Source organism: Urocitellus parryii, chromosome 5 (genome assembly GCF_045843805.1).
Source record: "Urocitellus parryii isolate mUroPar1 chromosome 5, mUroPar1.hap1, whole genome shotgun sequence".
Classification (NCBI taxonomy): Eukaryota; Metazoa; Chordata; class Mammalia; order Rodentia; family Sciuridae; genus Urocitellus; species Urocitellus parryii.
The window spans coordinates 73,514,222-73,539,591 of record NC_135535.1 but is presented as its reverse complement, the minus strand read 5'-3'; the positions used below and the strand labels follow the sequence as shown (position 1 = coordinate 73,539,591).

Below are 25,370 nucleotides of genomic sequence, written 5' to 3'. Positions count from 1 at the left end.
GCAGATGTATTACTCGGATCACTGCATACACATGATGCCATGTTCCAACAATTACCTCAAGGAGAACAAGTAGCCTCTGACTTCAAGCTTCCAGTGTCATAAAGAGCTGAAATGGGTCTTTTATTTTTACTTTTTTTCTACTATACTTTTAGTATAGTGGAATAAGACTGTAATGGCAGGTCTGAAATAATCTGAGCAAGCAATACTATGCTACAATGTCAACTTTCTTTCAAATAAAGGTGCAGTGAACACCCATCTACCCAACATTACAGTTCTAGAGGAAGACCATTACCATGTCATGGCGGTACTATGCATGCCTCTCCCTAAGCTTCTCCTTACCTTCTCCCTCAGAAGTAATCTTGTGTTTACCACTATCTTGCTTATGTTTATAATTTTGCCATATAACTTTGTAGCTCTAAACAATATGTTCTTTTACTTTGTGTGTTTATATACATAAAACCATACTGAATGTAAGCTTCTGAAACCTGCTGTTTTTTTCCTCAAAATTATGAACCTAGTTCATCCCAGTTGTTCTGTGCAGCTATAATTCACTCATAGTCATTGCTCTATCAAATTCACATTTATGAGAGTGACACAGTCTTATATAGTCTCTTGGTGGGCATTGAAGTGATCTAGTTTTGCAATGTCACAGAGCTGCTATGAACATTCTCTTACGAACAGACTGGTACATACTAGGAAAGGTCTCTGGGCGACTCATGAGCATAAGATATGTACACCTTAATATTTCTTAGACAGTGAGTGATTGAGCCAATTCTAATTCATGGCAGTATTGAGGTTCTCAGTTGCACCACATCCTCAAAAATACTTGGCTTCAACAGACATTGATTCTCCATATTTTCAATTGTGTCCATTTAGCTTAAAATGGTAGGTAACTTATTGTGTCTTAAAATCTCCATTCCCAGGTGACTGAAGAGGCTGATCATCTTCTCATATGTTTATTGGCCTATTCAGTTTTCTGCTTCCTTTATAATCTCATTTCAAAGTCTTTTGTTCATTTTTATGTCAAATTTTTTTCATTTATAGTTTTTTTTAGCATTTTCTGTATTTTGGAATCAATCCTTTATGTGGCAAATATCATTTCCCAGGTTATGATTTGTTTTTTTATTTTTTCATGGTATCTCTAATAAATAAAAGTTCCTAATTTTAAAGCAGTAAAATATATTAACATGTTTCTTTACAGTGTATTTTTCTATCTAGTTTGAGAAATACTTTCTGCCCCGATAAAAAGTGGCTTCTCCTTGTATTCTAATTTTTTTAAATAATTTTGCGGTTTTTACCTTAATCTCTAATCCACACAGAGTTTGTTTTTTACTGTAGTGAGTTGTGGGCCCAAATGTAGTATACATGTTATATTCTCTCAGTACTACCCATTGAAAGTCCATTTTTTGCTGGATATGTGATTACAATTCTCATAAATCACATTGCTGTATATGTATGTGTAAGTCTGTTTCTGGTCCCTCTGATCTGTTCCATTGGTCATTTTATTAAACTTTGTGCCTTACTACAGTTTCTTACACTGTTCCATAACTGTATCAGCAGTTTTGGTGGTTGACTGGATAATGCTCTTACCTTAGTCTTCTTTATAAGTATTTTCTCTATTCTTTGTCTTTTGCTAGTGCCCATAAATTTTCAAATTAACTTTGCAAGTCTACAGCAGGGTTATGAGGAATTTGAATCTGCACATCATTTGGAGAAGAATTACATCTTTATACCATTAATTCTTCCAGTTTTTAACAAGAGTTCTCCTTTTCTCTAGATCCTCTTTAATGTTTGTAAGTAGATTTTATGAGTTTTTCCATAAAAACTCATATATTTCACTTTATAACATAGCTATACCAGCTTTCTCTTCATATTTCATAGTTTATATCTTTTGGAAAACTTAGACTTTTTTCTTTTCTCATTTAATATGTTTTAGATGCATTTCTTATAACCAATGCAAGTGTTTCTTGTACACTTTTGTGTAGTTAGGATTGTTTTGCTAGTGGTAGCAGATTGTTTTGCTAGTTTGTTTGCATTTCTGTTTTGTCATTTAACTATCATTTATTTGACTTATACTTATCATTATTTATAAATTTGAATTTGATTACATTACTCTAGACTGTATTTCATTTGTTTTATCTTTTCTGTTTCTCTTTACTTCCTTGCTTATCTTTTATGTGAATTGATTGTTTTTCTCATTCACATTTTGCTCTGCCAGATTGGAAGTATACATATTTTTCTATTCTTTTACTGCAATATTAGAAATACAAATTGTCCATTTTTATATTTTTTTAACTTTCAGCAATATAAATGTTCAAAAACACTCTTTAAGCACCCCCTCCTGTCTTGTGTTACCCTCATAAATATTTAAATTTTGTCTCTATTTTAGCTCTTTAGGCCATTATGAGTTGTCATACACATCTCAAATTTGATTCAATTGTCTTTGCTCTTTATTTCTTTTTGAATCCCAGACCTTCCATCTGTGTTTACCTTCTGAACTTGAAGTATAACATTTAGTTTCCATTTGTAACAGTCTGCTCCTGGCAAAATGTTTTTATATTTTGTTTCTGAAAATGCCTTCATTTTACTCTTATTCCAAAAGGATATTTTCCCCTGGGTCAGCAGAAGTTTCATCTCAGCATAGTAAAGATGCTGCTCCAGGGCTGGGGATGTGGCTCAAGCGGTAGCGTGCTCGCCTGGCACCCGTGTGGCCCGGGGTTCCATCCTCAGCACCACATACAAAACGAAGATATTGTGTACGACAAAAATTTAAAAATAAATATTAAAAAATTCTCTCTCTCTCTCTCTCTCTCTAAAAAAAAAAAAAAAAAAAAAAAAAAAAAAAAAAAAAAAAAAAAGATGCTGCTCCACTGCATGAAGACACGATTCCTAAATCTGTGGATTACTACTTTTCATAATTTCTGGAACTTTCTCAGTTTTTATCTCCATGTTTTTAAATTTTTATTTCCTAGTTTTCCCCTCTTTGTCTCTTTATATACATTGGAGAAGTTTTGTCAAGTTTGTCTAATTTCTAGTTGAATTCTCTCCTTAAGTATATCTAATCTGTCAAACACATCCAATAAATCTTAACTTCAATTATTATGATTTTCATTTTCCAAAATTTTTTTCCTGGTGGCTGTTTTTACACTCACTTTTTAATCATATTTGCAATCTTTTCTCATTTATTTTATGATATCTCTGTATTTCTAATGGCTTTGAAGTTATGCCTGTTTATTTTGTCTTTTTCCTCATTCTGGATCTCACTTATCATGCTTTTTTTTTCTTTTCCTGTTTTTAAAATATTTTGCTTGCTTCAAAACGTTGAAATCTAAGCTTATTCTAATTTTGTCTCTGGAGTCCTTTGAGATCTGAATTTCTCTAGTCAGAAAGTGTCAAGTTTCAGTCCTTCCAGACTGCTGAGGAAATCACCTTCCTAGCTAGTTTAAGCTCAATTATCAGCTCAAACTGTTTTAGGTTCAGTTCATGCAGTGAGAATTTGAGCTGCAAGTCTCCATGAGGTTTGCTGAAGAACCAGCTTGTTATTGCACCTTCTCAAATGAATGAAAGTTTCCCATACACTCAAGAATAAATTCTTGATAGACAATTTTCTGTTCAGTCCTCTGGGATGGTGATGGTGCCTTTCTTACTTACAATTACATGAAAAGTCTAGCTTTTGGGATTCGCAGCTTCATTTCTGAGGTCTCCTATTAGACACTTCTCTTTGTATGGTACCTAAATCTTTGTCTTCTGCTCTTCACATCCTATGATACCATCAATATTGTGGCATAGGTTTACTTAAATCACAAAATACTCATAAGGTTAAAATTAACTTCCTTAATTGCCAAGACTTGGAAGCAACCAAGATGTTCTTCAGTAGGTGAATGGAATAACTAGGGGGTATCCAGACAATGGAGAATTATTTGGCACTAAAAGAAATCAACTACCAATCCATGAAAGGACATGAAGCAAACACAGGTGCATAGGACTAAGTGAAAGAAGGCTGTCAGAAAAGGTCACATACTGTATGGCTCAAACTGTTTGAAAAGGCAAAACTATGGAGATAGTAAAATAATCTGGTTTTCAGACATTAATGGGGAGGGAAGGATACATAGGCACAGATCCCAAAGGACTTTTAAGGCAGTGAAAATACCATGTATATGAGACTCCAAGACTCATAATGTCATTATAGATTTGTTCAACCCACAAAATGCACACAAGAGTGAACCCCAATAGAATCTATGGATTTGGGGTCATTACATGTTGATGGAGGTTTATTAATATTCTCCCATTCTGATTAGGAGACACTGATAATAGGAAAGGCTATGTATGGATGGAGGAAGGGAGTATACAGTAGATCTCTGTACCTTCTGCTCAGTTTTCCTATGAAATAAAAATAATATTAAAATAATATCTATTAAGAAGATTTTTAATAGATTTTAAAACATTTTAAAAGATTCTTAAATCTTTTTAATAGATACTATTAAAATCTACTTCTTGAGTATTCTCCAGATTTGTACTTTAACTCATTACTGTTGGTCTTCTATGGTTTTCAGCAGGAAGGTTCAGAGTAGCTTGCACTACACACTGACAAATATGGAAGTCTCATCCAAATATTTTCTCACAGGCAGACCCCTCATAGTCTGAGCAGGCTACCTAACACTACCTTTCTTGATATATTCACATGCAACTAAATCCTAGTGTGAAAACATAGACCCCTGAAGCTTGGATCATCCCTGCCCTTCTTAAGAATGATGTAAAATCAAGCGTGATATGTGCTGAGCTAAAGATGCAGAGACTTCTGCATACTTGGAGAGTTGGAGAGCACTTCTGGGCCATAAAAAAAAAGACTGTGGTAAAGATGTGATTTAAATATATGCATTTAAATAAACAGGCACCAAGTGCTCTTTACTGGCAAAGCCCTGCAATCAACACTGAGATACAAAGTCATGTGTATTTTCTACTTTCTTTGGAAGTTTGTATTTCACTAGATCTTAAATCATAGGTAGAAATTTAATCAGGGTAGGAAGTAAATTGGCATTCATTTGGAGGAAGGGACAGATACAGAAAAGGGTTCTTGCATCAGTTAGCCCAGGTCATCAGATCCCTGAGTGGAGTAGTAGGGGATGTTGGGGCAAAGTTTTGGGGTCAGAGAAGAGAAGGTCTTCAGTGGCAGTCCGAGGAGTTTGGACTTTCTTCAATAATCAGTGGGAACCATTCAGTGCTTTTAGCATGGAATGGTGTGCTTAAGGATTTACACAGAGATTAATCAGGCAGCAATGTTTCAGATGGAATTGAGAGAGTAAAACATTTGGAGAAGAGCTATTGCAGTGACAGAGAGAGTAGAAACAAAGAAGGGAAAGATAATCATTTTGTATTCAATGACCATTATCTTCAAGAGATCAAAGTATATAATAATAAGTAATCCTGCTGACCTAAACCTGGCTCACTGGCAAAGTGATAAGGTCATAAGCCAGCTCAGGAATAAGAGCAGCTTTCTGAAAAGTCAGTAAGTCCAAACTGCTCATGTGCAGCTTTGGTTCTGCTACCAACACAGAGAACTTCAGGCTCTAACATGCTTTAGCCAAAAAGCTTGAGCTTTCTACCAAAAATACTGGTACTTTGGTGTTGGCTTGGTTTCTTCTCATCCCACCAAATCAATCAAATTGCATTTTTTCTAATTTTTTTAAATCAATGCTCTACAGTAGACAAGATGGGTAGAAGGAAAGAATACAGATCTGTAGACATCCATGATGTTTATAGAAACCATTATTTACCTTTTTGATGGTAAATGATTAATATTGTATTGTTGATACTCACTTTTCTAATTCTAAGTAAATACATGCTTGAAGCCAAAATGTTGGAAATACAAGAATCATTAAAAAGCAAGTAGTTGCCAAAATAAACAGCACTGGAGAGCTAACCACTGAAACATGATCTTCTAGTAATTTGTCATGATCATTTCCCATTTTTGTTAAGTTCTTTAGAACCATAATATTCGTTGTTTAGATATTCCTTCAATTATGTAAGAATTCCTATATTGTGAAGATTGAGGACATTTATGATACTTTGCTGCTAGAAATTACATGGTGATCTTGAGGTATTCCTTAGTGGTAGCATGCATAAAGCCCTAGTTTCAGTCCCCAGCATAGACAAAAAAGGAAGGAAGGAAGAAAGAAAAAAAATGAAGGAATGAAAATATATATATATATATCGGATTTTGTTATTCTTCTGGTTAATTTTGATACAAGTTTTTGTTTGTAGCTACAATGTGGACTGCAGAAAGGGTAATGCAGTGATATTAATTTTCAAGTGGATAAATAGGTCAGATTAATTTCATTAACAACAAATAGAGAAACATGGCTACTCTTCAAAGACCCAAAGCAAAAGCAATTTATAAAAGAGTTGGACAAATAACCATAAAATAATTTCAACAAATAAATAATTTTAAATTAATCTGATGTTCAAATGTTGTAAAATACTCTATAATGCCTTTAAAATGATACCAATTATGAATGTGATTATTCAGAAATAATTATGCACGTATGTATTAGTGACTGGAAAAATCATGCCATTTAGAATAAAAAATTGATATGAATGTGAGTGTAAATTCTTATAAAAATTTAATAGCTCTCAAAAGTCTATACCATCACTTATTCTGCAATTTTTAAGGATAGATGGTAACACAATGTCAGTGTTAAATAGTACAGTGCACTATTAATTATTAATCTCATGAGTATAGGCAAATAGCTATGATTTGACATAGAAAACATAGGTATGAAATTTTGACATAATAAGGTATATACCTTTGGTAGGAGTTCCTGCAGTATGTCAGAATGTTCCTATCTTTCCAGAATAAACTTTCTCCCTTCTAAGAATGTGTACTTAAAATGCATGCCTTTCTACTTGTTAAGAAATGTCATCAAGTACTGTAAGTTTTTTGGAGAAAAGGGTAAAATATAAATAAAACAAAAAACTTTAACCTCAATATTTCAGACATTTTGTTATATATTTTTAGAGTTGAATTTCCTTGGTTAGATCAGAAATATTTGTATAGATTTCATTATACTTAGAAACTATTTTACCAAATAAGAAAAAGGACAGAGTATAAAATATTGAGAAACAATTTTTTTGCACATATAGGATCTTGGCAGCTTTAAAAGTATTGTACTGTTTCCTGTTGTAATGACCATGGGGAAAAGCTCCCTCAACCATAATATAAAATAGCTTAGAAAAACCTTGCAATAATAACCCAGTGCCTCATTAGAAAAGCCTATATTTCCTGCTCCAGTAGCCAGCTGATAGAAATAGAGTTCATCTTGTCAACAGGCTTATTTATTTCCTATTCTTCTTCTTCTTTGTTAATCTTCCTTTTATGTTTCCTTAATAATACACACTGGAAAAGTTCCTGAATGCTTTTCAAATAAAGAGAAGCTCTGAGGAGCATTGACAAATTTCTGTTGTGTCAACACAGAGCCAGGCGTCACCCAGTCTGGAATTCAATGTATAATATCTGAAATAGATAAATGTGGACCCTCCTTTTCTCATTCATCAGATCAGGAGATATTCAGGTCTACTAATTGGTTTTAATGCTTGTTATTAGAATTTTATTGCCAGCACAATAAAGATGCAATGCATTTCATGTATCATGAAGAGTGGCATTAAAAAATAACTAGGGGAGCCTGCTCCAAAAAAGGGACAGAAAAGAAAACATCTAGAATTCATCTAGAATTCATGTTATTAAATGAGTTCTTTGGGCACTTTGGGATTATGGTCAGTGACAGAATGTAGAAGCAATCAAATATGAAATCATGCATGAATTCAAGATCAGCCTATCACCTACGATTAATCAGTATGTATTTATAAGGCAATTTATTTTTATTATGTACTGTGGTATTAATTTGAAAATGAGGGACACCAGGTATCTTTTAATAATGAATCTTATTAACTTTCTTATTGACCATTGGATTTCAAAATGAAATATCATTTTTAGGTTGTCATTGTAAGATTATATTCTTAAACAATGTCTAAGCATTGACTATAAAAATCTAATAACATGAAAAGATTTCCTTGTCTGATTCAATTCCAGGAACACAGATTTATCCTATGTAATGTTTACAACATAAAATCTTTGTAGTACCTGTGTAACTTTTATATTTAATCTCCTACCTATGAAGAAACCAGTGAGTTTGCAGTATTTGTTTTGCAAGTAATTTCCATTGCTTATCAGTCTAGATGTCCATCATGAAGCAAACTAAATGGAATAATCTGATCAATTTAGATTAACATCTCCACTCAAGTTGAAAAGAAGTTTTTGTTAATAGGCCCTAGATCTCTTTCTTTCCGTAACTTTTAGCCCACGTTGACAGTAAATCTCTAGTCTCTACTAAACTCTTTGCCATTTGGATCAGATTTTCAGTTCTAGATAACCTTGTGTTTATCTTAAATTGCAGGCCTAAAACTCTAAATTTGGCCTTTTTCTTCTTTTGTTCTTACCCATGTGTTTTAACTCTCACAGAGTAAGCCATGCCTCAACTTCTGTGCCAAATATTGAACAGTGCCACGTATATTTCAGAATGTTGGTAGCCAATGACGTTGTTTCCCACTGGGTAAACAATGATCATCGTTACTATCAAAACTTATTCCCCAAAGTTGATGATGATACCTTATTTCACTCCTAATTTACTACATTCCCTAAGGGGCTCCTGTGAATCACTTTAGGAATGTTCAGATTTTGCTTTTATCCCCACCCCCACAGGTTTCACTCTGCCCCATATAGTAGCTGTATATTGTCTGTAACTCTCCTTATATTTAGATAAAAGATACTTTCCTTTCTCCGGTGAATGTCTATCTCTTCCAAATGTTTTGTTATTATTAAACAGCATCCAAACTATAGATGGCCTCTCTTTCCCTGACCTCCTTTGAAAACATGGCCAGCTGAAAAACATGGTAGCCACTGTCACCAAGAGGTGCTTTTGTCAAATCAGATACAAAGGGGTTGACCTATTCTTTTCCACTATTTACTCTGCAGAAAACACATAGCTAATATCAAAGAAATGTTACTAACACTTTCTTTTGAAAAGGCTATTTGCAGTAATTCAAAGAAAAGACAGCTTACAAATGTGGAGAGTAGAGATACAATAGAGACGGCAGGACCAGGTGAAAAGCAGCACTATTGAAATGACAGTGGGTTGGAGCCACTCTGAGGATGGACGGGGCTTTTGTATGAAAGTTTGGTGAACTCTTTCTTCTTTATAAATTTGATGTAGATACTAAGGGTTGAAAAAATACTATTTTTTTTTTCAACTCAAGCCTTGTCCTCCTATGGATTTTATGCTCATTACCTGACCCAGTTGACATTACAGCAACATGAGGTCCTCAGCCTTGATCCTGCCTCTGTGCATTTCACCTGAGTAGCATGATTCCTTCAGCATCTCTTGTTCTGTTCAGGGATTATGACACTCTAGCACATCTTTCCCTGAAATTCCAGCCCGTCATCCCAGGTGAGTATTAGTTAATTAAAGAATAAGAGAAGAGCCAGCAAAGTAACCCATTTACAAAAGAGAGAGAGACAGATGAAGTGTGTCTAACATTACCTTTAAATTCCAGGGGAAAATTATAATGATATTAATTTCCTTAAAGCGGGGCTGGGGATGTGGCTCAAGCGGTAGCGTGCTCACCTGGCATGCGTGCGGCCCGGGTTCGATCCTCAGCACCACATACCAACAAAGATGTTGTGTCCTCCGAGAACTAAAAAATAAATATTAAAAATTCTCTCTCTCTCTTTCCTCTCTCACTCTCTCTTTAGAAAAAAAAAATTTCCTTAAAGCTTAGTCAATTTTAAAGACAAATTAGAAGAAATTTATGCTACTGCCTGAGTTGAATACCAGACAAACAATTCTTTGTTTCTCTCAATAGTCCTAATTTTATAAGGATTTGTGTTTTAAAGATTGATTCCCATTTATTTACTACTTCTCCCTTTTGTGCCCAGAACTTTGGCCATGGGAACTTGTAGAAATTGGTGCTAAGCTACCACTCCAGCATCACCTCAAATGATTTGACTTCCCCAAATTCTCTCCAGCCACCCTGAGCTTCTCCTGTCCACTGAATAACAGCTTCTCTCTGCAGCCTTTCCTCTTGTGGCTCATCTTGTCTGTCTTCATCACATGACCCCCTGCACCAGAGGGAGTTCATTATAGGCTTTAGCCTCCATCTAGACCCTGAACTCTTAGATGACCATTTGAACTAGAAGAGTGTATTGAGTGAAAAAATAAACTTCAGGGTTAAAAAAAAAAAAGACCTACATTTAATTCGGGATTCTAAAAAAATAGTTGCCAAGTTACCATAAGTAAATTTCTTGATGCTGGCTCTGAATTTCCTTATCTACAAAATGAAATTTATAACCTCCACCAAAATCAATTAGGACTATGATCACAGAAAAAGAAGAATCAAAACAAATACTTCAGGGGAAAGAAAGTTCATCAGCTCTCCTAACTAAAAATTCTAATGTCTTACTGCTGCAGATATTACTTGATCCAGGGAGCTCAAATGATATGCCTAGATCTTTCGGTTTGTCACTACCTTTTAGATTACTACTCTTCTTTTATGAATCTATCCTTAGGTTCTATATATTGTGGCAAGATTAAGCTTTGAGCTACTCCCAATTTACATTCTTGCAAATTCAAGTGTGACAGGAAAGGCAAATGTTCTTTTCCTAATAGTTTTAATAAGTCTTGGTCCCAATTTTGATGGGTTTGAAGTGGATCTTATACCCATTCTTAAATGATCACCATATCTTGGGGAAAGCATGCACTCACTGGCTAATATCTAGGTCAAATGTCCACTCCTAGAGCTAGAATCAACCCTAAACACACACACATGCACAGAGAAAGGAGGTGTCTTTCTGCAAGAGAAATATAATGTCATGCACTATAATATAATAGTAGCCTATTAGCTTTTTATAAAATAAAACAAGGCATTATTTGCAAGGCATTTAGCATAATATTTGGTGATAAGTTTCCAAACCTGAACGTGGCCTTTAGCATATAGTGGGCACTAAGGAAATAAGTGAGTAGAGTGAATAAGTGAAGATAGAACCTGCTAGTGGGATTCCTAGAATAAATAACTTAATTTTTTTAATTTGATCTTTATAGTTAATTTATTAATTTCTTGTTGGTAGAGTTTATGAGACTAAGTCACATCTACTGTTTGTAGAGCTTTCTGAATGACTTCTACAATTACACTGCAGTAAAAATATAGCAAACATGATTATACCCTATCCAACCTTTCTGCACCAGAAAACTCACCCAACAAACGCATCTGGGCTGCTCATAAGCTCCTAGCACTATGCCAGTACTAGAAAGGCAAAGGATAAAAGGACAAGGCACCATCCTCAAAGAACCAGATTTTTTAGTTTTATATGTAAGGCTTGCAGAACACAATAATAAACAGAACAGCAAAGTACCCGCTTAGACAATAGTAAATGAAACAATTAAAAATGTAAGCAACTTAAAAAAAATCCAAACTGTTAATTAAAAAAGGATGAAAATTAAATGATCATAATTGTCAAGAAGTTACTAAGCAACAGTGAAATCTTGATAGAGAATTTCAAAAGCCTGACTTCAGAAAGAGTAAAGGGATGGAGCGCCATGCTGGCAGGAGCACTTGAACTGATATCTGAAATGTGAGAAAGCAATATTAGAAACTAGGGAATCCAGGTGTGGTCCTTTATCTAGAATTTGAATCCCACCTCCACTTAGACTTTCTGAATGACTTTGGACAAGTTACTTAACCCTCTCTGAGCCTCATTTCTTATCTATAAAATGAAAATAATAGGAAGCATGTTTAAGAACTGAAATGACTGCATGTGTTCAGGTCCTTTTCTTCTCTCACATGAACTGGTAACTTTCCCAATTTACTTTCCTCTCTCTCAACCTCTCTAACTCACCCACAGTGCTACTAGTAGGTTTTTAAATTGCAAATATAGCTGTGTTATTTCCTTTATAATGGCTCCACTTTACTTTTTTTTACAAATACTGTGATTTGAATCTTGAATGTCCCTCCAAAACCTGTGTGTGTGTACATTTGTGTGTAAGAGAAAGAGAGGGAAAGCGAATGGGTATGATCTCATAAGAAAAAAACTGATGATACAGGAAAAAGAAAGAATAATTTCATGAGATAAATTCTTGAAAAAAAATTTAATGGTTTATACAGCATGAAGGAGGTATTTTCCTTTGATAGAACCGGGATCTTTCTTGCATTGTAATGTAAAGACAACATAGAGGGGTGCATATAGATTGATACAGTGATTGAAGGGAATGGAGTATCTACATCTCAAGCTTCCTCTTACTCCATGAAATATGAAAGAGGGTGATTGTTTAAGCCTGAACAGAGAAAAGACACTAAGGCAGAGTTGCAGAGAAACGGGATATGAAATACCAGTCTGGCAGAGTAACAAGTTGAGATCATATTGATCTATCTAACTGCAAAAAAATGTAGTCCAATAGTCCAATGAACTATGAAGTGAGGTTATCAACTAAGAGTGGGCAGTTTTTGTTGGAAATTTGAGAAAAGAAGAGAATATATGATGTTTGTTTTGTTTGTTTGTTTAAGAAAGTGGGGAAAAGGTTCTGTGGTTTGGATCTAGAATGTCCTCCAAAGGCTTATGTGTCAAAGGCTTGGTCTTCAATGCAGTAGTGTTCAAAGGTGGGGCTTTGGGAAGAGGTCAGACCATGAGGACTTTGACCTCATGAGTGGATAAATCCACTAATAGAATCATTATGCGATGGCATTGTTGGGAGGTGATAGAAACTGAAGGAGGTAGGTCCTTGTTCAGGGCTCTAGGTTACTAGGGGCATGTGCTGAAGCAGGTATATATCACACGTGGCCCCTTCCTTGCTCTCCCTCTGCTTTCCGGATACCATGAGATGAGCAGCTTTCCTCCCCCATGTCCTTCTGTCATAATGTTCTGCCTTGCCTCAGGCCTAAAGCAATGGAGCCAACAACCATGGACCAAACACTCTGAAACCATAAACCAAAATAAATATTTCACTGGGTGCAGTAGTACAAGTATGTAATCCCAGTAACTCATGAGGATGAGGCAGGAGAATCACAATTCAAGGCTAGCATCAGCTACTGAGGCCTTAAGCAATTTGGTGAGACCATGTGTCAAAATTTAAAAATTTAAAATTAAAAGGTCTGGCAATGAATCTTAGTGGTTAAGTACTCCATGGTTCAATTCCCAGTACCAAAAAATAAAATAAAATAAATATAATTAAGTCTTTATTCTTTTAGGGTTTTTTTTTCCCATGTATTTGGTCACAGTGATGACAAGCTGACTAGCACATACTTTAAGTATGGTATGATGGCGTGATTTTAGGGCAGCATTGACTGCCCATTTGGGTTTTGTTGAATGAACATACAGTGAAAGCTATCAGTCTGATCACTGTGGTGTACATTTCCTCCAGGACCCCAAGTTGCTGAGGTGGGAATGTTAGGAAGTGAATATTTAGGCTTAACTGCAATTGACCTTTTTCTGGGTGAAATTCTGAAAGATGAGAACAAGGGAGTGGTAAATTTTTATAAAAGATGATCATGCATAACTCTGGATTCAAAGTCATATAAGGAGAGAGGTGAGGGTATGAGGCAATTATTCATAATGAAAAGTGGAAGGGTCAACAGGTTCAAGGTCTAGCTGGAGAGCAAAGGTGCTGGAAGGGGAATACATGGGTATCTGAGCTCATCAGAGAATGAGCTCAAATGCTTAAAATAGCTATTTTACAACCTAACCAACTCTGGAAATTATATTTTATGCATAGTCTTTCCTGCATATTGCTTATGGCATCTTAAGCTATATTTTTGGAGAACCCCCAAAAACTAACCTGAGAGGAACAAAACCTCATCACAGATGCCATGGATAGTTAACAACATCACAAGAATAATAATAAATGATCATTTTAATGTTCAATCAAAGCTCAAGAGTTAACTGTGAGAAACACTGGTTTTCTGGATTCCTGCAAATGTAAATTACATGTTTACCTAAAACAAATTACAATTTCCTCAAAGGTTACAAGAAGCAAAACTTCTAGGTGGGGGCACATCCAGTGCAAACAGAAGGTTTTCTCTGGTTTCCCTGTATGCCTTTGTTTGTTTTTTCAAACAGCATATTTGTAAAGAGGCCATCCCAAGACTGGATTCTGCAGGGTCAGTCTGAGTTCCTAGTTGTCACAGTAGAAGTAATGACATAAAAGTAATGGGCCCCTTTTCACTTATCTCAATTTTATGTTTCCCATTTTTATTACTGGTCCAAAATTCATGACTTTGACTATTGATAACCAGCAGCATGAATCTACTACTTCAGTTGACAGTATAGATGAAATTATTATTTTTTTCTTTATTATGGCATGAAAGCCACTCGATATAGGTCATTTCTCACTTCCTAAAGTGATCCACAGCCCACAGTGAGAAGCCATAGCTCACCCATTTCTGTTTCCTGAAGAATTCTCTAAGTCTATTTTGAAGAATGGGTAATTGAGGATCAAAGGCTGCCAATATTTCAGAGCAGTACCATTGAAACAGAAATAGTTCAATAAGGGATTGGGGTTAAGGATTCTAGTGAAGAGACATGACAAGAGCTTTGTCTTTCACCCTATATTTCTACAAAAAAAAAAAAAATGTGATTTGGTTACTGTTGCAGCCACTTGCTATGAATAATACCTGGAGCGGCATGTGTGGGCCTGGAGCACCATTGTCAGATGAGTTTGGGTATTCCAGAAGTTTTATTATTTACTTCCTTCTAAGTATGTTACCTGGTTTTAATTATCCAGGGAATAATGATTTTGAAGCAATCCTTCTATAGTAAACTATCTAGGCTTCCCTTATCTGTAGGGGTTAAAATTTTCACATTGAAATTTGATTTTATTTTTAATAAATGTCTTCTTTGAACAATTAATCATGGTATTTCACTAGTTACTAATCAACATTAAGAATGTAAGACAGCTGGCTGTGGTGGCTCACACCTGTAATCCCAGCAACTCAGGAGGCCAAGGCAGGAGGATTGAGAGTTCAAAGCCAGCCTTAGTAGTTTATCGAGGTACTTGGCAAGCCAGCTAGACCCTGTCTCTAAATAAAATATTAAAAAAGGGCTGGGGATGTGGATCAGTGGCTAAGCACCCCTGGGTTCAATCCTTAGTACCAAAAAAAAAAAAATGTAGGACAATAATAGATTATAAACACTAAACTTGTGTAACAATGCATATGTTGTTTTATAATAAAACCAACAAGATAAATGAAATAAAAATAAAAATATGGACATAATAATCCCCTTTCTTCCTTGTTTCATGTTTAAATAACTGTCCTGCTTAGTTCTGATTCAGGCTTGATTATTGCTAGCTCCCTCTGAATTTTCTCACCCAGAGGAAAAACTTTCATGGCCTGGGGTGGTGTTTTTTAGAGTTCGGGGGTGATTCTGTTTAGAAACCCATTGCAGGCAGCTTCAAACCTTGTAAACTCCTCCATCAAGACAGTCCTATCTAGAAAGTAAAAGTTGTTTGTTTTTTTAAGTTTTTATTCCTCCTCAATCTCAATCATAAAAATTATAAAAATTCCATAGCACTCATAGTATAACTGATTTATGCAAAAATCTCATTTTTCAAAATAAATACATTTTATTTTTAATTGAAACATGGTAATTATGCATATTGATGAGGGGCAGTATGCTATATAAAGATATATATATAGTGTAAAGATCCAGTCAGGGTAATTAATGTATCTATCATCTCAGACATTTGTCATTTCTTTGTCCTAGGAATATTCAAAATTCTCTCTACTAGCTCTTTTGAAGAATTCAATCAATTACTGTCATATTATTCGATCATAGTTATCCTACAGTCTGACTATGCTCTAGAACACTTGAAGTTATTCCTTCTACCTAGTTGCACCCCGGTGTGTGTTAACCATCCTTTCTCCATGCCCTCACCTCATTCCCTTCCCAGGCTCTGACAACCACCATTCTATTCTCTCTATGAGATCAACCTTTTAGTTTCCACATATAAATGAAAACATGGTGCTTTCCTTTGTCTGCCTTGTTTACTCAACCTAATGCTATGGCCTCCAGGTCCATCTTTGTTGTTTGAAACGACATCATTCCATTCTTCATGTATATATACCACCTTTTCTCTATTCATTAATTCATCAGTGGACACCCATGTTGATTCCATGTCTTGGATACTGTGAATATGGTTGCAATAAACATGGAAGTAAAGATGTTTCTTTGACATACTGATTTCCTTTTCCTTGTATAAGCCACTGGATCACATGGCAATTCTCTTTCTAGTGTTTTGAGAAAACTCCATACTGCTTTCCACTACAGATGTACTAATTCAAGTTCCCAACAGTGTATGAGAGTTTTTATTTCTCCTCGCCCTTGCTAGCATTTATCACTTTCTTTTTTATAATAGCCATTCTAACTGGGGTGAGATGATATCTCAGAGTTAAAATCCCATTCTTGTCTATGATTAGAAGGCTGTTTATCAGCAAGTTATTCTTACTTTATTCCTCTGCTCCACCCTCAATCTACATATAATCAGTTTCTTGCAGGATTAGATACCATAATTTGATGTGTGTGTGTGTGTGTGTGTGTGTGTGTGTGTCTTTATGTACTTTCTCAGAACACAGCATCTTGAAGCCCATTTAAGTCCAAATGCACGTGGTCTCTCCAGGTGTGTGCAGTGATTTTTTTTCCACTGCAATCACTGATGACTTATGGGTGGTTAGCACTGCCATCCACACAGGCTTGGCTTTGATTTGTATATGCCTATGAATTGTCTCCATGGAGAAAATGTACAGAGGTAGCATTTCACTTTTATGTTTTTCATCAAACAGCCTCCTAGTGACAGAGGAAAAAGTATGAAAGTTGTTAGGGAAAACATTCTCTATTACCAGGAGGTTGTTTCTTCAGAAGTCAGGGCTTGTGTGCACCGTGAAGGGAATACTTAATTGAACCTGTGCTGTAAACTTCCTTTCAAATAATAAGAGTCTGGAAAGCCACCTTTGCCTCAGACAAACAAATGGGCTTCGGGTACCTTCTTATAAGTTGTTTTGTCATAGAACTAAAGGAACTTTGATTCTAAAATCTGTGTGTCGATGTACCAATATGTAACGTACAGCAGTTGAGACCTTTTCAGCCCAAGAAAGAAATGCCAGTTTGTACTGAGGACTGGTGTTTCGTGGATTTTGTGAGGTCAGGACGATCTCACTTTGGGGGTCCCTCACTTCCTGAAATTCTGTCCCTTTAAGTTCAGTCCTTTGAGCTAAGCTTTGTATTTTCAACCTATATTAGTATGACCTGAAACCTGCTCAGTCACATTTTAAGGGATCTTTCATGATGATCCTATTAAAAGAGATTTATTTATCAATCATCTCTCAAAAGCTACTTGTGAGAGAATGAAAGCCCATGCCAAATGCCAGATTTTGCTAGGTGATAGGTAAAATGGAAAACCTACCATTTTTACCATTTCTACCCAGAAAAGCAGACCTCAGAAACTCCAGGATGCTACATATAAGAGGGGTTTTGAGTGTCTAAAAGGAGGGGTATCAAGAACAAACATTAGGCCCATAACATTGAGACCTGTTTTAGAGTTTCACTTAGGTAAGATGAGAATATTGAAAAATTATTTGGACCTCGGGATCTTAGTCTCCTTTCTCCTCTGATTCTTAGATAGAAGTTTTGATTTGGAATATTAAAGCCTTATGGGTAGATTCTGCTTTTTTCTTTTTCATAGATACATTTTTATTGCATTGCCAAAAAATGGATAATCGTCTACTAAACAAACCCCAATATCAAGGAATACCATTGAGAATATAAAGAAAACACTCCAAAAGAGCGTTCCCTTCCAAAAATGTCTTCCCACAATATTGTGAGTTTACAGCAGGACATTGAAAGTCAATGGATTTCGACTTTGACTATAGCTTCTTATTTGCCTTGATTTAAAAGCCCAGTGTCAGTTGTTTATGGAGTATTTAGGTTCCCTATAGGTCTCTGAGGAATCGTAGGCTCCTTTACTAACTGCGTACCTGGTTGCTGTAATGGAAGCTCTTCTGTCACTGTATTTCCTTCCTAATAGTACAGGTTTACTCAAGTATTCCTTCCCTCTGGAGGCATTAATTGTGGCCAGTTTTTAAAAGACCCTTGCTTGGTGTGTACATACATATTTGTTTCTGGTGCCAAATCATGTCACTATTTACTGTTCTTCATCTATATCAGGGGATTTTTCCACCTCTTTTGGTGACTGTTCAGCATATACCATAACCTTTTTAACCACTAATATAATTTGTAATACCTTTGCCCACCAGCAAAAAGTGAGTTCTTCAGAGTTTCATGTATTTCACTAATTTGCAGCACTTGTCTCAGGATAGAGGACCTAAATTTAGTTTTATTTGCTGTTAGCTGTGAAAATTATGGGTCACTGGAGTCTAGGATAGTAAATACCCTAAGGATTTACACATAGTTTATAGCATATCATTAAAATAAATGGTCACTATCCAATGACAAGGACTTCACTGAAACACAAAAATTGAAAGGGATACTATTTCTTCTAATGTAGCAAAATGTTCTAGAAAAATCCTCTTGTTTGAAGTGAAGTGAATCTTCTTTATTTACCAAATAGTTTGCTAAATAACTATTCCAAATCCTCGACAGTTAAATGTATATTTTATGTCTTAGTCCATTCTGGCTACTATAATAAAATAGCATAAACAGTGTGGCTTATAAATAGCAGAAACTTATTTCTCACAGAAATAGAGGCTGGGAAGTCAACATGACAGCATATTGGTGTCTGGTGAAGGTTAACTTCCTTTCAGGGTGCACATCTCCCAGCTTGTTGCAAGCTAGCTCACTGGGACTTCTTTCATAAGGAGACTAAATGTATCCCTGGAGTCTCAATCCTTATGTCCTAATCACCTCCCAAAGGCCCCAACCACCTAAAACATTCACTTTGGGATTTGAGTTTCAATATATAAATTTTGGGAACACAAACATTTAGCACTTTACTGTTAAACTTAGTAATCTTCTTTACACACACACACACACACACACACACACACACATACACACTCACAAATCTATTTCCCTTCAAAGAAAAATTCCATAAAAATTATTTTGTAAAATGCAATGTGCAGTAGAAAAAATTTTGAAGTAAAATCAAGCAACCTTCCTGGCATTTAATGAGCATCAAGACCATGCCTCTTGCAGGCAATGGAGAAGGAGCATGAGGCAACACAGACAAAGGCATAATTCCCTCAGAGCTGAGTCCCAGAAATGTGATACAGATTTCACTTCCAATTTAAATATATTTTGTCCTTCCTCTTCTGATTATTTACTATATATTCTTCGTCCAATAGGAACAAGTGCTCCATGATTAGAGCATCAATTTGAGTTTTAATGCTGGGAATTAAGGTGATTTATCCTGAAGTCTTCTGCTTCTGAAAGTAGTACAAGTCTGTTTCATGATATAAAAGTGAAATACACTGAACTTTTTATTATTTTACTGAACATAAATCAGGAAATAGATTCAGTATACATTATCTAAGGTCTGACATTTCAAGCCCCTTAGCCATGTATTTCAGTAAATGTATTTTCATGTTCATTTACTGCTGCATTTTGAATCATTGCCTCTGCCCCATATGACTGTTGATGTCTCTCCCTTCAGCCTGGATGAACCCATTTCTTTCCAAGGGTGAGAGTTTCTATAAAACAATAGAAAACCTTGACCTGACCTCATGAAACACTTGCTTATTGTCACATTGTAGAGAACTCAAAAGAACGGATGGAATGTGTCCAATGGAGTTTTTTTTTTTAATTTAAACTTATGTTACTAAATTTATTTTACTTAAATGTTTTTTTAAAAGGAAAACACATTTTAGGAGATTTTGCTATTTACTTTGATGTTCTCAAGTATTTTATAGATTGATAATTTGTATATACATATATTTAACATTTTGAGACCTTACATATTTCCAACATCATAATAACATGAATATGTAAGATCACATAATGTTCGTATTTAACAACTTCACAATGGAGATATGTAATATTGGGATGAATATTTAGAAATACACATTGAAGGTAAATTTTGATAATTTGGGACACATGAGTTAATTTCAGATGTTGGGCAGTAATATTCAAACTTCCCAGGGTGACCCAAAGAATATTTGTGCCTTCTCCATTCTGCCGTGAGATTTCTCTGAGATAAATGTCGCTCTGTGTGCTGTTCTCTCAGGAGGTCGAGTTATGTCGTGTTAGCAGTCAGGAGAAGCTCGGTCTGACAGTCTGCTACAGAACAGATGATGAAGAAGACATGGGCATTTATGTCAGCGAGGTAAGAATGCTGTGGAGTGGGGGGGAGGAAAGGGAGGGATGGAATGAAAGGACTCACAATGAGAAAATCCTTGCAAGGCTTGAATGTGAAGCATTGGCCACGTTCCAATACTGTCACTTTCAATTAGGAAAGTAAATTATGCTGCCCAAGTAATGTAATTATTATCAGCTTGTTTAATGTGGATGCTTTTACCATAGAATCCCAGCAAGGAAAAGTGTGAAAGTAGTAACATTGTCTAAATTTGAATAAATTCTCATAAGAATGCAGGGAGTGGAGCAAAGTTTTTGATCTGCAAACATTTGTCCTTCCATTCCATTGCTTCTTTTATTGTTCTGTTAACAATAGCATTAGCTAATTATTTTAAGTTAATGTTGGAAATAATCACGTCTTTTACTCTAGTGATGAGATGGATAAATTTGAATACCCAAGGAGCACATCTATCAGTTTCTTTCAATCCCATAATCACTTTTAAGAAGTGAGGAACTAAAGGTGAAAACCCTTTGCAATTAATTATTTTGAAAAAGTGTCCAGTAAAATTTATTACCATAGATGATTTTTTAAAACTTCCAAAGATCATTTTATGAGAAATAGCAAAGTATAAAGTTTTTTTTAAAGAAAAAAACTATATTTACATATGATTGAAAATTAAACACAGCATGCAAACACACACTTATATAAGTGTGTGTGTGTGTGTGTGTGTGTGTGTGTCTGTGTGTGTGTATGTGTAGAAGCTATCTATCTATATTCCTGTAGAAAAATACTCAAGAGTTAGACAAACTAATGTACAATTGCTCTTCCATATTGTTCCAAGTTCTCATGGCTATGGTGCTGAAAATATTACCTAACATGACAGGCTTCAGCTTTCTCAAGTAGAAATTAAATGCAACAATCTTTATATTATTGTTTTTGTAGAGCTGTTTAGAATATGAAAGTGATCACATAATTAACAAACTCAGAAAAACTACACAGCTTGATAAATGTAGAATGTATTATTTATCATTTTTCCAAAGAATTTGCTGACTGGCTCTTCCGATGGAAAATGCTCCAGAGAATATTTGATCTATATACTTCTTTCAAATGTAAAGCTATGACAATCCCTCTGATTAAATTGAGAAAGTAAAAGAAATACCTACTGAACTATCTTTTGTAATAAGCACAGAGGTAGAAAGCTAAGAGTTTGAAATTAGTCTGATTATAGTTTTGAAGACAAAGTTTTAGATTGTGAATAGTTTTTAAATGGGATGCAATTGATTGATGATCCCTCACTTCCTTTTGATAAGTCTCTATTTACTATTTAAATGTCAGATTTGAAGCTTCACTTTCCAGGGATGATTAAGAAACCACAGGAACTGAGCATATGGACTTGGAAGGAATATTGTTCTTACCTCTCCTCTATGTAATTATAGTTGCATGCATTTGATTTATCACTTAAGACTCAGTTGTTAGGTGGCACCCCTAATAAGAAAGTAATATCAGAGATCTGGGTAGGCTGGATCAACCTCAAGCTACATTTGAAATACTTTGCTTGGAAAAAGTTTTGAAGCAACAAGCCAAGTAAATAGTTTGAAATCATCAGAAATCTGCTAGGTGGAATTCCCCCAGTGAACTGTAAGTCATCACTCAAGTTCAGCACATTAAAATGTTGATACACTCTTGCTAGACCTTTAAATATCTATTTATTCTAAAATAGTTTACAGTTAAAATACTTGATCCTGTATATAAAGTGATACTGAGTAATAAAATGTATAGCTAGGATTTCTTTTTTCATTTCTTAAGCAAGATAGGTTATAAATCCCTTCATAAATTAATATACTTATGAGACAGAAATCCCTTTAATAAATGTAGACTTATAGTATAACTATCAGCTTTTCTAAGACAGCCAGGGCAGGATTTAAAGACTGACTTAGTAGAAAGAAAATTTCCTGGGTCCAGAGAATTCTAACATTAACATTTCATGTCAGCTAAAGACCATCTGACAACTGAGATTCAGAAATAAATGAATGAATGTGGGGGAAAAAAAGGAAAGAGAAAGAAGGAAGGGATGGATGGAAGGAGGGAGAAAAAAAAGTCTTCAAACCAAGTTCTACTCTAATCCACTTCATTTTATTATTGTTAACTCTAAAATAGTCTATTTACATTTTTAGGATTAGTAATTTTTTTTTTGGTACCTGGAATTGAACTCAGGAATTTATCCCCAGCCCTATTTTATATAATATTTAGACCTTGAATTGCTTAGCACCTCACCATTGCTGAGGCTGTCTTTGAATATTAGATCCTCCTGCCTCAGCCTCTGGAGCCCCTGGGATTACAGGTAAGCACCACCATGCCTGGCTAGGAGTAGTAATTTTTGATGGATAAAAATACAACATGCACTCTGTCAAAAATCAATAGAGAATTTGGAACCAGGAACTTAAAACTGAATCTGTAAGTTCTTGGGTGGATACTGACTGCCCTTTTAAAGATGTATATCCTTTCCATTGCAGGTAGATCCAAATAGCATCGCAGCCAAGGATGGACGGATTCGAGAAGGGGATCGAATTTTGCAAGTATGTGGTGTGGTTATTTCCTTAAATCTCCTACTGTCTACCCCAAAGTTTTTATTATGTTTCCTATAAAACATTAGAGAACATATTTTGTCTTTGCTTTTGTATATCAACATCTATGAAATAAAAAAGCTACCATTTGAACATTTTTAAAGTAAAGATGGTAGCATTTCTTAAGAGTTATCAGATAATAATTAATGGGTTAATATCAATCTCTGGAGTGGGATTCCTGGACTTCAACTCCTAGGTCCACCATTGGCATGGCTGGGCACATCACTTAACCTCCTTTCATTTCAAGTCCATTTTCCCATCTTAGAAAGTGGTAACAATTATATAACCTATTATTGTTGTGAAGATCACATATTATGCATGAAAAATGCTGAACCCAATGTGTGAAAGTGTTTAATAACCATTAGTGGCTATTATTTCTAGCAGCATCAGCAGTAACAATTGCTGCCTTGTCTAGAATAAATTAGGTGAACTTGGATCCAGATGATCCTTTACTATATGAAAGTTTTGACATCTGAAGAAGGTTCAACCACTCACTAATGAGTTGCTGGGGCCAGGAAATACAATTTCTTCTTCATATAGAAATGTGAAAATACAGAAAGTGATTAAATATCAGTTTAATGAGGGAGAGAATAAGCAGAACACAGAGAGATTGCAGGGCTGCCAAGAAAGTTCCAGGCAAATCAGGAATAACAAAAGTTTGAGTTTCTGCTCCAAACCTGCCTGTACATATTCCATACCTTCAGAGTCCTCTCCCATAAAGAGTGGATGCAGAAAGACACAGGCTCCCCAGCTCCTGTGTCCACATCAACCCCCAATAAGAACAGAGATCCTTCTAGGTTGAGCTTCACTGTCAATCACAACTGTAAATGAGAGAGGACAACTATAATAGCAAGTTGAAGGAGTACCCACTGTTAAAACACCCAACAGAACTTCTAGTTGGGGTGACACAGTTTCCATTTCTCCTTGCTGTATGTGGACCTCCAGAGGATGTTTCTTTGGAAAAATCTCAGTTTCAAAATTATGATAGTTGCCTCCCAGCATTCTTGGCAACCGCTCCCAGGAAGACATCAGTTTACATAGAGGGTCACAATACAGGGTGACACCCTCATGATGTGGCTGTGCATCTGCAGACTTTTCTTCTCTTCCTTCTTCAAGGGGACACTCACTGAATCCCACCACTTCTTTATCCCTTTTCCTCTCTGTAGCAAAACTCCCTTTTCATCAAAAAATCTTCTACTAAGATTCCCATTAGTTAAGGATAATGAGTTAATGGTCGAGTGGGGTCCTACTAGTTTGCAGAGAATCATTTTTAGTTCTGTGAGAATGGTAAGTGGAGACTTGTAGTTAAACAAAATGGAATTGTGTCTGTCTTTGGATTCATCACAGGAAGAAAAAGTGAACCAGGAAACCAAGACATAGTCTTATTTGCCATCATATTTGCATCATCTTTCACAATCCACAGGAATAATTCAATGAATGAAATGAGCTATTCAGTTGATAAGATAAATAAGACCTATACAGCCTCATTGAGAAATTAAGAGTACCATTTTAGTGTATCATCCAGGCACAAAGCTTTTAAAATGCTTACTCTTTAAATTTGAAAATAATTTAAAATGTACTGTTCGTTGTGTTACCATCTCCAATTAAATATACTAAAAATGATGCTACCTTTTGATGCTCAGGGTCATGCTATACCCAGCAATCATTACACAATGCAATAATGAAATGAAAAGCTCAATGACTGAAACATGTAGGACATTTTGTGCCCTGATATTAAATGACCCTATTTGGATGTACTGAGTCTACATATTGTCATTTTTCTTACTGATCTCTTGGCTGGCACCAGCTGCCACTTCTTCTTACCATCTACTCTCCACACCACCTTCTATTATTTTCTCACCTGACTTCTTTGCTAATTTCCAGCTAACCACCCTCACATAGGCCAGATACACAAACACAGCTATTAAAATTAGTCCTGTGGGTGTCATTTTAGAAATAAAATTCACCTTTCCATACATGCATACAATGCTTTGACATTTCTAGAGTCTCAGCTATATTGTGGGTGGATAAATTTCTGAAGAAAAATCTGCAAGATAATAAAACATTCCTTAATGGAGTTGGTTCATTGAAGAAACAACAGCAGGATTGATAAAGTGTTGTTTGCTGCCTGATTACTTTATATTCTGTGACAAATATGTCACACTTAATGAATAAATACATGTCACATTAAAAAGCCTAGAACTCAATTCTATCTGTGCACATAGGCAGTAATGTCTTAAGGGTGATTGTGAAATTATATTAAGTAAAACTGTGACAAAATTGTACCCATAGACAAATAGCTCCCATATGGCTGATGAGAGATTATGGGATACCATGTAATGAACAATTAATGACTCCTTTCCCAGGGAAATGAGAGTGAGGGAAACAGAGGATTTACTCCTTA

At 35.4% G+C, this 25,370-nt stretch overlaps 1 protein-coding gene across 2 annotated transcripts in view; it reads left to right on the top strand.

Moving 5' to 3' along the window:
- Positions 1-25,370, top strand: part of Pdzrn4 (PDZ domain containing ring finger 4) — a 359,845-nt gene that overhangs the window by 318,669 nt on the left and 15,806 nt on the right. For both annotated transcript variants that reach the window (XM_026408516.2, XM_026408517.2), the window contains 2 exons: positions 20,274-20,372; positions 22,856-22,918. In XM_026408516.2, the coding sequence (XP_026264301.1) occupies positions 20,274-20,372; positions 22,856-22,918 (162 nt within the window). The remainder of the gene's footprint in view (positions 1-20,273; positions 20,373-22,855; positions 22,919-25,370) is intronic.